Source organism: Oncorhynchus mykiss, chromosome 14 (assembly GCF_057628025.1).
Source record: "Oncorhynchus mykiss isolate SJ-2025 chromosome 14, ASM5762802v1, whole genome shotgun sequence".
NCBI classification, from domain to species: Eukaryota; Metazoa; Chordata; class Actinopteri; order Salmoniformes; family Salmonidae; genus Oncorhynchus; species Oncorhynchus mykiss.
In genome coordinates this window covers 27,334,960-27,352,303 of record NC_143035.1, presented here as the reverse complement: position 1 = coordinate 27,352,303, position 17,344 = coordinate 27,334,960, and the positions used below count along the sequence as shown (strand labels likewise).

Here is a 17,344-nt window from a genome sequence, read left to right as displayed (position 1 = left end):
GCTTTCCTTTGCAATGTGTGTGTGTATACAGATGACGAATTTGGCCTACAATAATGCCAGCCATTTTAAAGGAAAGTCATTGATCAAGGATCCGCGTATCCATTTCCATATGAATACTGTCAGTGGAATACATATTTGGCCGAAAATACCGTGAATCAACGCTCAGCAAAATTTTTATTCGGTTATCTTGCAGACAGTACTTGTCGCATGGAAGTGACGTATTTTTTTTTTTGTCATGGCGGCAGAAGGCTCGGATTCAGAAGACCTGAACACCAACGGGCTAATGGAGGCTCCTTCAGGTTGTAAAAACATGAAATAATCTAAATATATTCACGAAGTTATTCAATGGTTCATATGTATAGTCGTTTGTATCTTTAACGTCAGCTAACAGTCGCAACTACGCCTGTGAAAAGATGGCTGGCTAGCTAACGTTAACTAGCTGACATGGCTAATATGAGTTTACGTTGCGCCAACTGGAGAAACCGAAAGTTGCCTCCCCCTAGCAAGTACCAGAGTTAATGCACTAGCACAGGGTTGGGCAACTTTGATGGGGGGGTGGTGGTCCACAATAAATCTGAACTCATTATGGGGGGCCTCAGTGGCTCGCGGGTCTGCATACACACATCCATACCTACACATGTAGTCAGAGCCGGTCCTAGCCTTTTGGGGGCCCTAAGCTACATTTTGTTACCCCCACCTTGTGAGCAAAATATTTAAACTTTTTCCACCAGACAGTGGATAGAGGGGGAGAAAATTACCTTTTTAAATACATTTCCTGCAATTCTACCAGGCTGGCCCCTGCTAAAAAAAAATATTGGTCCAGTGAAAGTCATCAATCTTTTAAGATCAATTGATTAGTCAATTTTGGAACATATTTTTCCATATGTTTTAAATAACTATATGTGTTGAGCTTGTCTGATGCTTTAAGCTTTTGATTAAATAAGACACCAATGCCTTGAGGGAACCAGAGATGTAGGTAACCTTAAGCTGACCCAACTCTTTCTTTCTGTTCCTGCTGGCTTTCGCCAATTCTGCCATTACTCTCCTGAAGTTTCCGGTAATAGGCTACACAAGGAGTCGGCAACCATGTAGCTTGCACTAGCGAACCTGTAACATTGTATAAAGTATTCTGGGCCCTCAGTTTCCCACCAGTGAGCTCAAGACGGACACAGTTGTAGGCTCACCGTAGCTGACGACCAGCACCTCAACTGTTTTACTGCTTGAGCTCCTGTTCCTCTTCTAGAATATTAGCTCAAAAGTATTGTGGAGATCCTGCAACTACATATAAACAATACCAGCACCCAAAATGAGTACCTGAACCTATTTCAGTCCATGACAAGCACTGATAAGTAATCGGGTAGACCTATTTTATGACGTTTCCACTGGATCATGACCTTTTTTTCCCCCTTACACGCTGAGTGGTTATCGAAAGGGAGAGGGCTGGAAAGATTTTTTCAAATACATTGAGGAAGTAGTGTAATGCTCAATGGATGTAAAAACAGTCTTCGTTTGCTTACTATTTGATGTGAAAACATTACTTTGATAAGCTCCACAGCTCATTAGTGGTGGTGCTTGAAGCCAATCAAAAATACTATACCCCATTTATATGCCTACATTTGTGCGCAGGCCAGGTAGCCTATAGGCCTACTTCTATGCATGCGTGTCCTTACTCAACATTGACATGAGCACTCCAAACAGAAGGCAATGACTAAATTGTGTTGTTCACTTCACATGTGTAGCATAGGTTGTGCGCTCTACAGTGTCAACTCTGACAATGAACTGTAAGACTGGAATAATATTGAATGCATTAACAGAAATTACCATAACGAAAGTAAGAAACATTGTAGATTAGGAATTACCGAGAAATGTACTACTGGTGATATATGATGGGGAATTGAAAGACACTAACAATCAAATGCAAACAATTCACACAATGAAGTTATGAAACAATGAATGTTCACAAATTGGTGGGAGAGAGCGCATTCTGGAGATAGAAGTGCATTGTGCATCTGGGCGCATGGTCAATCTGACGTCTGCATTGGCCATGCAGCACTTACGGTGATACGGCCTCAGCAAAAGACTGGGTATTCATACTTCTTGCGCTTCGCTGAGCAGTGCAGTTCTGTTGTCAAGGGAGTGAGTTTGTGTTTATACAGGATGTACCGCCCCCACACACACACACACACACATATATATATATGTAGCAGTCATTCAACCTACTCATTCAAGAGCTTTTCTTTATTTTGACTATTTTCTACATTGTAGAACATCAAAACTATACAATAACACTTATGGAATCATGTAGTAACCAAAGAATTGTTAAATCAAAATATATTTAATGTTCTTTAAAGTAGCCACCCTTTGCCTTTGATGACAGCTTTGCACACACTGTCCATTCTCAACTGGCTTCATGAGGTAGTCACTGGAATGCTTTTCCACAGTCTTGAAGGGGTTCCCACTTATGCTGAGCACTTGTTGGCTGCTTTACCTTCACTCTGTGGTCCAACTAATCCCAAACCATCTCAATTGGGTTGAGGTCGGGTGATTGTGGAGGCCAGGTCATCTGATGCAGCACTCCATTACTCTCCTTCTTGGTCAAATAGCCCTTACACAGCCTGGAGGTGTGTTGGGTCATTGTCCTGTTGAAAAACAAATGATAGTGCCACAATGCGCAAACCAGTTGGGATAACGTATCGCTGCAGAATGCTGTGGTAGCCATGCTGGTTAAGTGTGCCTTGAATTCTAAATAAATCACAGACAGTGTCACCAGCAAAGCACTATCACACCTCTTCCTCCATGAGTCTCACAAAGACACAGCGGGTAGGAACCCCAAATCTAAAAATTTTGTCGGTCTAATATCTCATCAGACAAAAGGACAGATTTCCCCCAGTCTTATGCCCATTGCTCGTGTTTCTTGGTCCAAGCAAGTCTCTTCTTATTGGTGTCCTTTAGTAGAAGTTTCTTTGCAGCAATTCAACCATGAAGGCCTGATTGACGTAGTCTCCTCTGAGCAGCTGCTGTTGAGATGTGTCTGTTACTTTTTTTTTTTTACATTTTTTGGGCTGTTATCTGAGGTGCAGTTAATTGTCGATTTCTGAGGGTGGTAACTCTAATGAACTTATCCTCTGCAGCAGAGGTAACTCTGGGTCTTCCTTTCCTGTGGCGGTCCTCATGAGAGACAGTTTCATCATAGCGCTTGATGGTTTTTGAGACTGCACTTGAAGAAACTTTCAAAGTTCTTGAAATTTTCTGCATTGACTGACCTTCATGTTATAAAGTAATGATGGACTGTCGTTTCTCTTTCCGTATTCAAGCTGTTCTTGCCATAACATGGACTTGGTCTTTTACCAAATAGGGCTCTCTTCTGTAACCACCTCTACCTTGTCACAACACAACTGATTAGCTCAAATGCATTAAGAAGGAAAGAAATTCCACAAATTAACTTTTAACAAGGCACACTTGTTAATTGAAATGCATTCCAGGTGACTACCCCATAAAGCTGGTTGAGAGGATGCCAAGAGTGTATAAAGCTGTAAGCAACGCAAAGGGTGGCTACTTTGAAGAATCTAAAATATATTTTGATTTGTTTAACACTTTTTTGTTTACTACATGATTCCATATGTGTTATTTCATAGTTTTGATGTCTTCATTATTATTCTACAATGTAGGAAATGTATACTGTATATTTGCTACTGCTCTACTAAAAATATTTTGGTTGACCAACAGCCTATCGACCAGTCGACTATTTGGGGTCAGCCCTAAATTCTATACATTTAGAAAGTGTGGCAGTTTTAAAGCAACTTTGCTGCAAATCTACACATTTTGCCATGGGGTGGTGAGAAAATGTTTGCAGTTTTTAATATGATATCTGAGTGCAAGTGACTAACCAAATTCAATTGGGGCCCCGGGTCGATAATTCGACCATGATTACTACTTGCCTAAACATCAGCCCGTTACCATGGTTATCCCATGAATATCAGTCTGAAATAAGTCGCTGTAAAAAAAGACACAATAGTCTCTACAAGACAGAATGTTGAATAAAATGATATTTCCACTTACTTTACCGGTTGTACATGCTGTTGATCCTTTTGGCGGTAGGAGGTGGAGATAGGCTGTCCACAGGAAAACTTTGCGGTGCCAGTAGGTTATTACTTGTATTTTCAATCTGTTGACGCATTTCACGTGATGCACAATATGTAAACAAAAGCACGTTTCCTCGCAATAAGCTTGAAGTGTTTGCTGTTCGGTTAGTCTTGGCCATATTATGCAAGTGTTGGTCACATGTGAATTGCATCAGTATTGAAAATATGAACCAGAAATACAAATGATATACAGACCACCCAAGGTGGGGTTGATAATACTACTCAGTGGATATTTTGTCTAACATTCCTACCTGCAAAAGGACCAACCACACGGACAATCGGAAGTATCATTGTATTCAGCATTCTGACTTGTAGAGGTTGTGAGAGAGAACTTTTCTGATTCAAATGCAAATTTTTGCCCGACATAGAATTCTATGCAATTCAACGTTGAGTCTTCAGGCACGTTTACTAGAAATTTAGATGGCTTGCCACTAGACTAATTTACCAATCTAAAAAATGTTAGCTGAAATGGGCTAATTGAGTGACTGACATAACAAGAAAAACTGCTGATGCACAACCACATTTTGAAATTGCCTTGTGTATTCTACGATTTTAACTCTCAACAGTAGGTTGAGACCCCGACTGAGTTCCAGTCAGGTCGCCAGTTACCCATCCCTGCACTAGCTAGTACTTGCCAGGCCGGGTCTTTTATTATGGTGTAGTAAGCTGATCTAATTTGATTTGTGTGTAGAACCTAGAAATACTAATGAATGATTGGCTAAAAACACCATCAGTGATTGGAATTCCCCTTATAATGGCAGTAATCTACATTTAATCTGTAAATTACATTTGATTAGGACTATGCGTCATTGAGCAGGCCAGCCATTTCTTTGTGTTATAGATAAAACAAATTCTTCCATGTGTAACTTTCTACATTTCTCATTTAATAGCTCTGGAAGCCATGGAGGCTGTCCAACTTCCAACAGAGAAGGAAGAGGCATCAGAGGAGAATGGTGGAGGAGGAGCCTCTGAGGCTCCAGAAGCAGCAGCTGCGACATCATACAACATGCCTCTGGCAGAGAATGAGGAGGAAGAAGACGGAGAGTTCCCTGCGGACTTTGACCGACTCTGGAAGCTGGCCCATGACAATCCACAGGACTTCTCTAGCTGGACTGACCTACTGCAGTACTGTGAGCAAGAGGTGAAAAGAGCTGAGGAGACAGACAAGACTCCTATTGCCATTTTGTCATACGCCTAAAGCTCTTCTGCATTAATAATGCATAGCTAACTATACCACTGTTCAGATGTGCACTGTTGAAGTGGAATTTGCAGCTAACCAGATTTCTAATTGTCCCCAGAGTCACATGACAGCGTCACGTCGGGCGCTGGTAGCCTTTCTGGCACGGTACCCACTGTGCTACGGATACTGGAAGAAGTTTGCCGACCTGGAGCGACGTGCTGGCTACACCAACAAAGCTCAGGAGGTATGAGGATGAGGAAGAGTGTGTTTGGCACATGGATGTGTGTCTTGTTATGTGGTCTGCTGACTGACATTTTTTATTGACAAAAAGGCACATTCTTCTCTCTCACAGTATGTAATGGCTTTAGTTCCATAACATTCATGTGTAATGTTGTTTTGTTGTTCCAGGTGTGTGTTCAGGGTCTGAAGGCCATTCCCCTGAGTGTAGATCTGTGGATCCACTACATTAACCTGCTACTGGGCACGCTCAACATGAACCTGCCAGAGTCCTCTCAGCGCATTCGCAGGTACACACTCCTATACTCTTTAACACACAGTACCACACTTATATACATTCAACACTAGCCAGCCTTTACTTTCAATATTAGCATGAACACTCCAAATCTTTTAATTCAATATTTATTCTCATTCACAGAATGAATGTTCAAATAAAGATATGGAGCCCTAACTCTTTTTTAATAGATGTCAGATAGATAGATGTCAGATAGCCTGATCCCTGTCTCTTGTCACTTCTCCCCAGTGCATTTGAGGAGGCGGTGACGGCAGCAGGACTGGACTTCCACTCTGACCGTCTGTGGGAGCTGTACATCGAGTGGGAGAAGGAGCAGGGAGACATGAAGGCTGCCACTGGAGTCTACGACAGAGTCCTCAGAGTCCCCACTCAGCTGTACAGCAGCCACTATGAGAAGTGAGACTATACACATTCACAAACAGTACACTCTCTGTACTAAGAAAAACAGTAGAGCTTCAAATCAGTCAAAACTCTAAACTATAGGGCCTCCCGAGTGGCGCAGCGGTCAAAGGCGCTAGAGGTGTCACTACGGACCCTGGTTCATTTCCGGACTGTATCACAACCGGCCGTAAACGGGATTATCATAGGGCGGTGCACAATTGGCCCAGCATCGGGAGGGGTTGGCCGAGGGGGCTTTACTTGGCTCATCTCGCTCTAGAAACTCGTTGTGGCGGGCCTGGCACCTGCAGGCTGACCTCGGTCGTCAGGTGAACAGTGTTTCCTCCGACACATTGATGCGGCTGGCTCCCGGGTTAAGCGGGCGGGTGTTAAGAAGCATGGTTTGGTGGGTCATGTTTCGGGAAGGACGCATGACTCAGCCTTCGCCTCCCGAGCCCATTGGGGAGTTGCAGCGATGAGACAAGATCGAAAAAGGGGGTAAAAAATATATCTAAAGTATAAAATCGTAACCTTTTATTAAATTATAGATTTTAATAATTATCAAACTCACTTCCCATTATGGACCTCATATTTGCTGACCTGGTGAATCTGATCCACTTTCTCCGTCCCTCCTATCTCTCTCTTACAGATTCAAGACTCATCTTAATGCCCATGCGCCCAAGGACGTCCTCTCAGCAGTGGAGTATGAGGGGTTGCTTGAGGAATCTAAACAGAGCCACAAGACTGAGAAGTCTGAGTTGGCTGAGGGGGAAGAGGAGTTACCACCTGGGGAAGAGAAGGAACCTACAGAGGTGGATTACAAATGACAAATCCCTAGTAGTGTTGGATTAAGATTTAACATGGCATTTACACGAGTGTCAGATGCTGCCAAAATAGCATAAAGTGGAGACATTTCAAGCTATGGAGTAAGGCTATGGTATAGGATCTTAACTTTGATTTTTACACTGATTTAAAAGTCTGCCATCATAACTGTTATGTTATGTTTCACCCAATCAGGAAGAACTGATTCCGAAAATGCGAGAGCTCCTATTGGCTCGCAGAGAGAAGGTGTACCAAGACCTGGAGGGAGAGGTCAGGAAGAGGTGGAACTTTGAGGAAGCTGTGAGTTACCCCTGGCACACACACACATCCCTTCCATGTGCAACTCAGAAGCAATGATTGAAGCATGCATGATACGCTATATATACAAAAGTATGTGGACACCCATTCAAATGAGTGGATTCGGCTATTTCAGTCACACGTGTTGCTGACAGGTGTATAAAATCGAGCACACAGCCATGTAATCTTCATAGACTAACATTGGCAGTAGAATGGCCTTACTGAAGAGCTCAGTAACTTTCAACATGGTACCGTCATAGGATGCCACCTTTCCAACAAGTCAGTTTGTAAAATGTCTGCCCTGCTAGAGCTGCCCCGGTCAACTGTATGTGCTGTTATTGTGAATTGGAAACGTCTCGGATCAACAACGGCTCAGCGTGGTAGACCACACAAGCTCACAGAACGGGACCACCGAGTGCTGAAGCACGTAGCGCGTGACAATGGTCTGTCATTGGTTGCAACACTCACTACCAAGTTCCAAGCTGCCCCTGCACAATACATTTTTTTCGGGAGCTTCGTCAAATGGGCTTCCATGGCTGAGCAGCTGCACACAAGCCTAAGATCACCATGCGCAATGCCAAGCATCGGCTAGAGTGGTGTAAAGCTTGCCGCTATTGGACTCAGGAGAAGTGGAAACGTGTTCTCTGGAGTGATGAATCACGCTTCAACATCTGGCAGTCCGACGGAAGAATCTGGGTTTGGCGGATTCCAGTAGAACGCTACCTGCCACAATGCATTGTGCCAACTGTAAAGTTTGGTGGAGGAGGAATAATGGTCTGGGGCTGTTTTTTAGGGTTCGGGCTAGGCCCCTTAGTTCCATTGAAGGGAAATCTTAATGCTACAGCATACAATGACATTTTAGATGATGCTGTGCTTCCAACTTTGTGGAAACAGTTTGGGGAAGGCCCTTTCCTGTTTCAGCATGACAATCCCCCTTGCTCAAAGCGAGGTCCATACAGAAAAGGTTTGCCGAGATTAGTGTGGAAGAACTTGACTGGCTTGCACAGAGCCCTGTCCTCAACCCCATTGAACACCTTTGGGATGAATTGGAATGCCAGTCCGGCCTAATCGCCCGACTTCACTAATAATCTTGTGGCTGAATGGAAGCAAGTCCCTGCAGCAATGTTCCAACATCTAGTGGAAAGCCTTCACAGAAGAGTGGAGACTGTTATTGCTGCAAAGGGGGGACCAACTCCATATTAGTAAACATGATTTTGGAATGAGATGTTCGAGCAGGTGTCCACACTCTTTTGGTCAAGTAGTGTACTTTCATTGGTTGGAAACATTTACTTATCTTCTCTTCTGTTCCCATTCCTCCCTTCTTTCCAGATCAAGCGTCCATATTTCCACGTGAAGCCTCTGGACCGGACCCAGCTGAGGGCCTGGCACTCCTACCTGGACTGGGAGCTCACCGAGCTGGAGGGGGGCGGTGAAAAGGAGGTGAAGACCGAGACCGAACCAGAGGCCATGGAGGGCCAGGAAGAGGAGGAAAAGGAGGGGTCAAAGAGCAGTGAGATCGTTGCCGGGGGAGACCGGAGGGTACGGATCCTGTTTGAGCGCTGTCTGATTGCCTGCGCTCTCTACGAGGAGTTCTGGACCAAGGTAAGGAGGGGCTGCAGGGGTGTGTGTGTCAGTAACATGTTTGTATGTCAGTGTGACTAATGTATACTGTATGCATGTTTTTCAGTATGTTCAGTACCTGGAACCTCAGAGTCTGGACGAGGCGCGGGGAGTGTTTCGGCGAGCCTGTGAGATCCACCTGGCCCACAAACACACCATGCACCTGCAGTGGGCCACCTTCGAGGAGAGGCATGGTGAGAGAGGAAGAAACACGTCACATTGTTCACCTTTTCACTTTCACCTCAAATGTGATACACAGGACACCATTACCCAGTGTTGTAGCCCACTCACGCCCTCCTCCCCTCCATCTCCTCCCAGGTGACCTAACAGAGGCACGGCGAGTGTTGGAGGCTCTGGAAACCTCAGTGCCGGGGTTGGCCATGGTCCGGCTGCGCAGGGCGGGGCTAGAGAGACGGGCGGGCCGGCTAGATGAATCAGAAGCTCTGCTCAGGGACGCGGTGGCCCAGGCCAAAGAGACACCTTACCTCCATGCGTTCTACTCCATCAAACTGGCCCGGCTGCTGCTGAAGCTCTGCAAGAACCCCAGCAAGGCCCGGGGAGTCCTGCAGGAGGCGCTGGAGATTAGCCCGGTGAGAGGAGGGGAGATAGATCTAAGAGAGGCAAAAATGAAAAGATTTAGGGAAAGGGGGATACCTAGTCAGTTGTCCAACTGAATGTATTCAACTGAAATGTGTCTTCTTTTTAACCTAACCCCTCTGAATCAGAGAGGTGCTGGGGGCTGCCATAATCAACATTCACGTCTTCGGTGCCCGGGGAACAGTGGGTTAACATCGTTGCTCAGGGGTAGAACGGCAGATTTTTAACAGCTCTGGGATTCAATCCAGCAACCTTCCGGTTACTGGCCAAGCGCTCTAAGCATCGACTGAAAGAGGAAGGATCACATTTAAGATGCATTTGGGATTGAATATCAGGGATGGAACATGGAAAATAGTCCAGATCTAAACCTCATAGAAAATGTAACCTGTCAGAGCATCATTTATCATTGTTTGTTGTTCCCTCTTTAATGTCCCCTCTGTTTTCCAGGATGACGGTAAGCTGCACCTGAACCTGCTGGAGCTGGAGGTGTCCGGTGACCCCAGAGGGTCGGCCGAGGGGGTGCAGCAGTGCGTGGCGCGGGCGCTGGCCGCACCCCTCTCCCCACAGACCAAGATCCTCTTCTCCCAGAGGGGCCTGCAGTACGCTGAGGACTATGGGACCTCTGTGCAAAGGTCAGGGGTCATAGGATTGTTTGTTGTTTTTAGATACAATCAGGAACCCGGAGAAAATAAAACAAGCATTTTATTCTGCCCATATTTGATTTAATGGTATGAAATCAACCAACCAGGAGAAATGACTGTACTGTTGCTGTCCTATGGCCTGCAGTGTTCCAACAGTCTGAGGAGCATCACTTTACCATGTTTTAAATGACTGTACTGTTGCTGTTCTCTGGCCTGCAGTGTGCTAACAGTCTATGAGGAGCATCAGAAGCTACTGAAAGAGCTCGGCAACAAGAAGAGAGTGGCTGAGAACGGGTGAGATTATAACGTATCTATCAATATCATGCAAGGGTTTATACCTGTCAAATTGTGTGATGTTGTGACACATTTTTTGTTGATCTGAAGCTGTTCATGGAGAAGCAAATGGGTAAACTGTTCATGGATTGGTTATTGACGCAGTTGTTATATTGATTGATCTGCAGAGACAGTGAGGACCCAGAGAAGATGAGTAAAGGAGAAGATGGCTCTGCTGTGCCCGCTCCACCACAGGCCCCTCCCACAATGCCCCATGTCCCCATGACGACACCACCTCCACCCATGATGGGTGGGGACATGAGTGCGGTTCATGCAGGCTATGGAGGATATGGAAGCTGGCATCAGGTATGACAGGGATGGTTACGCTGTACAAACTGATACGAGCCAAATATCGTCTACATACGGTCTTAAACGATCAGTGCTTCTTTTGAAATTGAGCCAGATAGAGGAGAGACACTGAAGCTCTCAAATTCAAATCTGAACATCAAAGCCAGTTCCACTGCTTTTTTTATTATTCCCCTCTAATCAGGGACTGATTTAGACCTGGGACACCAGGTGGGTGCAATTATCAGGTAGAACAGAAAACCAGAAGTAGTCCGAACCTCGTAGGGTAAGATCTGAATACCCCTGCACTAAAATGTTTAGAGAGCGGGTGTTCCTTCACTTGCCCTTTTTTAAAGTGTTGTTCTCCTCTTTCAGCAACCACAGTATGGGGGATACGGAGGCTACCAGCAAGCCTGGAACTACAATCAGGGTTACTACCCTCCCAGCTAAGGGGGAAGAGAACTCCTGTGACACACCAACTGACAGCAGGGGTTACCAGAGATGATTCAGCATTGACGACCCAGTGTTCACGTGTTTAAACTCCATGGATGCACCCCAAATGGCACATTATGCCCTATATAATGCACTACCTTTGACAAGGGCCCATAGAGCTCTGGTCAAAAGTAGTGAACTTTGTAGGGAATAGGGTGCAAACTCATATCTTTTATCAGGAACAGGGGTGGGACCTGTGACGTCTACTACTCGTTTGGTCTTTGAAAATGTGCTCTTGTACATTGTTTTAATGATAAACTATTTTTGTATTCTCTTCTACATGCAGCCCCTTTCATTTTAAGCAAAACCATCTCTCCATACCTCCTGTATTATTGTCATTCCAGAAGTATAGGCTAGTATTTTTTTCTAATGTACATAATGGTGTTTTATAGTTGTGAAGTCAAAGCTCTTTTCATTAACGAGCAGGTTAAGATCAATCTATTGTGTCCTTCATTCAAGTTTCTGCCCATTCGAGTCCTCCAGACAGAAGATAGGGAAGCCATGTTGTATGCAGGTGTACCAGTGCCTCTGGACTCAGAGGTTAAGTAAAGAATAATAACTGAATAGGTACGCTGTGCTGTACCTAGTGGACATGTCTAAAACCAACAGCATCAGTCATGTTTGGTCAAACTTCAGAGTAGAAAACTGTTAAATGTTTGGCAAAATCCACCACACAACTTTAGCCTTTTTTAATCACTGAGTTTTTGAAATACCATTCCATTTCTGTTGTGTTTTAGTGCATCCAATCCATTGTACTCAAAAAAGGCATGCACAAATACACTGCAAATGTATGACAATGTAACTTTTAATCTTCACTTTTACATTGTTCAATAAAACATTTGAGTGAAGCACAATGTGCATTTTTGGGACTCTTGATATGACACGTGATTTCTTAAGAGTGTATCTTTCTTAACTGTCATGCACATATAAGCAACTCTCACCAGTCAGTGAGATACAAAGCTGACTTAGGTCATCAAGTTTTGCAGCTTTCTCGTAAAAGTACATTATGTGAAGTTTTAAAGTATGTTCAGTCCACCATGTAACTCCAAGTGATTATGCAATAACACCACTGTCAAATGGTTTAACTTATAGAAACTACAACTTCAACACAGTGGAAAGTCGCAGTGTCTCAACACCAGCCATGTCTTACACTTTAGGCCTCATGAGAATCAATAGTCATCCATCTTGTGTTGCTATTTAACATTAAAGCTCAATGTTTGTTGAAGGAGAATCAATCCATAGTTGACATCCTGGTCATTGTCCTGTTGTGATAAATGATGTGTGGAATTGAGGTTGGCTCATAAAGCATGTTTTTACTTCAGGGTCCTCATTTCTTGGCAACGACCAGCACAGCTGAAGGCACCAAACCTGAACAATGACACAAAACAGTTAAGACAGTACGACACAAACTACAACACACCTAAATATCAGATTAGATTCCTCTAAAACTGATCTGACAACACAGGATAGATGAAAGTAGTACGTCTTTGGCTGGTTTTGACGTCTCGTCCTTTCAGATTAGTGCAGATGAAGGAGAGGAAGCCCCTTTAGACTATTGCGATTCTCTCTGTTCAAGCCCAGTAAGAGGGGCATCCTGTCTGCTCACCCAGCTCCTGCAGGGGTTTCTCCATGTCCAGTTCTGTGTAGACGCGGCGGGGGTACGGGGACAGCAGCGTGAAGTCCTGGCCTTCGGGGGCGTTGCCGTTCATCTGGATGTAGACGCGCACAGCAGCTAGCGGCTCCTGTGCCTTGAACACGGAGGTCAGCGCCGAGCCGTCCAGCATACGCACCTGAGGACAGGAGGATAAATAAACTACATTGACTGTTGAGACAAACTCATCAAAAATATCTGTTGTGTCAAAATGCGTTGTACATCAGTTGTGAGTATGAACAGAATGTGAACTAGGCTGTAGACATCCATGGCCCCTAACCTGGATTCTGCACTCGTTATAGTCCTTCTTGGCGGGAGGCGGGCCCTGACTGGGCGGAGAGGAGGGAGGGCCCTCTGCTGAAGGGGAGGTTAGAGCTGTACTGGAAGAACCGCCTCCAAACTGGAGAGGAGTAGAAGGGGTTAGTGAGTTCAACTCTATGAAAGACATGGAGACATTATTTAGCAACAGTTCAGCATACGAGTCAGATGCTGTAGGTGCAGTCAGTACCTTAAGTGCTCTCTCCTCTCTGTCCCGTGCTATCTTGTCTCGCACCCGCTGCCTGAGAAAGAGAGGGTATTCATTGGACAAAGAGAACAGTTGTAGAATGGGAATAGACTTTATTTGCACTAAGACATTTACAAAAACTAACTATTGGCTGTGTATGAAAACCTTACTAGCTATTCTTGTTTCCTCAATTCCTCTCAAAGCTCATTGAAGGAGGTTGTTCAAGGATCCTCTCCTCCAATGTCCTTTGAGACAACAGCCATTGGCCAATTTCGAGAGTATCAAATCCATCTGTGATGCATTGTGGGTAAATTGTGACTGCCTAGCTGATCTACAAATAATAATACTTATATGTAAGGTATTTTGTAAATCAGTTAATCGGCAGTCGCCTGCAATGTCAAACAAGCCTTTTGACTTCATGGCTTACTTGGCCATTTTGTCATCGTTCTTCTCTCTCTGGCGCAGGTCGACCATTTTTTTCATCTCATCTTCCTGCAGTTTCTGTTTGACCTGCAGCAGCTCCTGGCCCTGCCTCCTCCTCTGCTTCTCTCTGTCTACTTCCTCTGCTCGTTCCCTCTCTCTCCGCTCCTCCTGCTTCACCCGCATCAGCTCCTCTAGCCTGGTACACACAGAAACACACACATGGAAGTAGACAAAGAAATAGACACACACACAAAGAAACAGACACAAACACAGGCACAGGCTTCATTGTATGCTGTCTCATTGCATTTTCTACTGAAAGCTTTTGCTGACACTTGAAAATCTCTTTGAGTAACATTATTGACCAAACCTGACATTTCCCCACTGACAGAATAAAACAAGTGTGTAAACAGAACCTCAGTAGAGGTGAATTATCTGACCTCTTTATCTGCTCACGTTTCTCCTCCTCTGTCATTGGTCGTTTGGTATCCCCGTCATGGATCATCTGGTCACTACCGTCTGTAGCTAAAAAGGTAGAGTTGACATAGAAGAGGTAGGGGACAAGAAAACTATGTAAACCAACAACCATGTTAACCAGTAATGGGAAGTACAAGCCATAGTTATGAGGTTATAACAATATGAGTAATAACAATACAATATGCTGCCATGACCATTGACCACTTACCAGGGTCTGTTCCTTCTGCTGCGGTTTGGGCTGCTGGACTGGGCTGTTGTGGGTCACTTCCTCCAGTTCCACTTCCACCAAGCACGTTCCCCACAGGAGGTACATAGGGCTCGTCAATGTCTGGGTCACCCTCATGTTCCATTAGCCTGTGGAAGGAAGCCATAATGGAAGAAAGAAATGACAAATCAGTTATTCCATGTAAATTACTCAACTGACCATCTGTAAAATTCAGCTGTGGATTTAGAAGCCTCTGAGGCCAGCTCACCAAAGCCTCTGCCAGCTGACTTACCAGTCCATGGCCCGCTCTATGCCCTGGTTTCCTGTGTGTGCCACAGCCTTTTCCCTGAAAGCAGTAGACAGACAGGACCAGAGTTGATATTTAGTGTGTCGAAAAATAGCCACATTAATTCAGTTAGCTACTTACGCTCTGTTTCTGTCAAAGCCCATTTCCAGCAGGCTGTCCAACGTCGTTTGTTCTGCCATCTTGCTGAGAGAACGTGGAAGTTAAGAAGACAAGTTTCACTTTGGAGTCAGATACTGTAGGCAAGGAGGTGAGCATGTAAAGTAGCCCTAAACAGGTATTAACTATACTAGTGTAAATAATTTAGAATCAGGTTGAACCAATTACATGTTACCCGAATAACTCGTGAGCTAGTTACATGGGTTGTTATTACATAGTTCCATAATGTGCTAGCTGTGTAGTTATTTAACTGGCTATGAAGATAACAAAGCAGCATCCCTTAGGTAACGTCCCGCAGGAAATATTTTAGTATCTACACAGACCACCACATGAATATCATTCATAAACCAAAGAAGAATTGCCCAGTAACTTTGCCGTATTATCTATGTCTACATATAGCTAGCTATTGTTAGCCAGCTAACTGACGTTAGCTTGATGGACGAGTGAGATGGCTCATTTCAGTTAGCCTCTCCTGCTAGCTGTAACAAGAAAAACTGTTTGCAAAGTAAATTGATGATGCTCTGTACAATAGAGCTAGGGTGACTATTGCATTATACTTGCGAAAATGATAGAGATCAACAATTTCATAAACGTTATTTTACTAAATAGCATTATTTGTTTGAGAAACATTAGCAACTCACATTCGGAATCAGTCAACAAACACCGCTTCCAATCTTGTCACATGCGAGCATGTATGGAGGCCCAATAGGATACAAAATGACCGCATTTTCCAAACATTCTCATTCACAGAAAATTGCTGCCATCTAGTGGACCTTACACTAGCAGTATCCGTACAACAGTATGCATTATAGTTGTCCCCAGTCGTGTGTATAAACCCTGGATGACTGACAGGGGGTGCTGTAATGATGCCACCGCTACATAAATGCATTTATTCATGTCTAGATTCGTTTTTGACATGTTTATTATATTACAGAAAACCTTAATGCATACTTTTAAATTACATTATGTGAGCCAAACATACAAATAAAAAATATATTAAAACATTTTCCTTTAAGTATTTTATTTTAGTACTAATGTTACTTTCCCCACTACAGCAAAACATACTTAAATACATGCAATTTTGTTCTAGAAACATTTAATTGAAGTATTTTAGAATTCCATTCATTCCTATTGTGGACTGCTCCAACTGGAGTTCCAATATTACCAACCGGTGGCTTCAAAGACTCTCAATGGCCAATACATTGCAACAGCAGTCCAGGGTTTGTATACATTATTGCTCGTCCCCAAAGATAAAATCTGTGAGGGGACTGTGGGTCTGTCTCCGTCCGTTAGGATGTTCTTTCCGACGTTATTCACACTTGATATATCAGACAGCACTGGCCCGATTTGGACTCAACTTAGAAAAAGATACGCCCCTCAGCCCGTTTGACCTAAAGTCCTGAAATTCGTATATACTGTAGGTCCCTCAGGTATATAAAGAACACGTCTTTCATTATGGATTTTCTGGCATTTTGAATTTTGTGAAAAAACGATTAAAACGCTACCACAGACAGAAGTGGAAACCTATAAATATCTTTGATGCTACTCTTCTGGCAGCTAATGACCGATCTGCACCAAACTTGATATGTGATATCTATGGTCAAAGGTCTCTCAAAGCAATATTTTTCAGACTAGAACCTAAAACAACATGGCTGGTATTGGCCAATAAACGTTCATGCCGGCGTGGTCTGGCACATAAATGCATATGAGTCACATAAATGCATATGAGTCACATAAATGCATATGAGTCACATAAATGCATATGAGTCACATAAATGCATATGAGTCACATAAATGCATATTCATATTATAACAACATTTGGCACACATGTTGCAAACACTGTCAACACTCAACACATACAAAAACATTCATATCGACCTCACGGTGGCGCTATAACGGGCACATGTTTATATCTCTTGATCTGTTGACTCAAAGTGATGAAATTTGGCACACATGCTCAGGGAGATGAGTCTAGCTAACCCACTCAATATCTCAGACACCACTGGGACGATTTTGACGAAACTTGGGTGAATGAAGGTTCTTGCCATAGAGATCCATCGGTCATTTACAAAATGACATTGATTGGCCCAAGGGGGGCGCTGCATCCTTTGTGGGGGACAACATGTTTACTGTTGCCTTGTTTTATTATGGGTAAGCTCCACTTCTGTTTGCAGTTTGTTTTATATCTATAGGTCTATCTGATTCCCAAGCATGTGTTTACTTTCACAATGTGGGTTTAGTGTGTGTCTGAGTGTGTATATTTTTGTTTAACTATCCTTGTCGGTCCCCATGAGGAAAAATGC

General features: G+C 43.9%; 2 protein-coding genes across 3 annotated transcripts; one reads left to right on the top strand and one right to left on the bottom strand.

The window, feature by feature from the left end:
* Nucleotides 1–17: 17 nt before the first annotated feature.
* Nucleotides 18–12,554, top strand: si:ch211-114c17.1 (pre-mRNA-processing factor 39). The gene is made up of 14 exons (XM_021561616.3): nt 18–299; nt 5,033–5,283; nt 5,441–5,566; nt 5,731–5,849; nt 6,083–6,250; nt 6,882–7,044; nt 7,250–7,354; nt 8,681–8,953; nt 9,039–9,165; nt 9,290–9,561; nt 10,016–10,200; nt 10,429–10,503; nt 10,671–10,848; nt 11,203–12,554. The coding sequence occupies exons 1-14, from the start codon at nt 236–238 to the stop codon at nt 11,275–11,277; spliced, it is 2,181 nt and encodes a 726-aa protein (XP_021417291.2). The 5' UTR covers nt 18–235; the 3' UTR covers nt 11,278–12,554.
* On the bottom strand, nt 12,101–15,827 carry ubxn1 (UBX domain protein 1). Of its 2 annotated transcripts, none has more exons than XM_021561619.3 (10): nt 15,682–15,827; nt 15,005–15,067; nt 14,870–14,923; nt 14,581–14,726; nt 14,336–14,420; nt 13,903–14,094; nt 13,479–13,530; nt 13,251–13,370; nt 12,926–13,109; nt 12,101–12,687 (listed from the first exon to the last, which is right to left on the bottom strand). In XM_021561619.3, the coding sequence occupies exons 2-10, from the start codon at nt 15,061–15,063 to the stop codon at nt 12,647–12,649; spliced, it is 933 nt and encodes a 310-aa protein (XP_021417294.2). In that variant the 5' UTR covers nt 15,064–15,067; nt 15,682–15,827; the 3' UTR covers nt 12,101–12,646. The 2 variants fall into 2 exon arrangements, with proteins under 2 accessions (XP_021417294.2, XP_021417296.1); XM_021561621.3 differs by having other exon boundaries at nt 15,005–15,063; nt 15,682–15,809.
* Nucleotides 15,828–17,344: the final 1,517 nt, after the last annotated feature.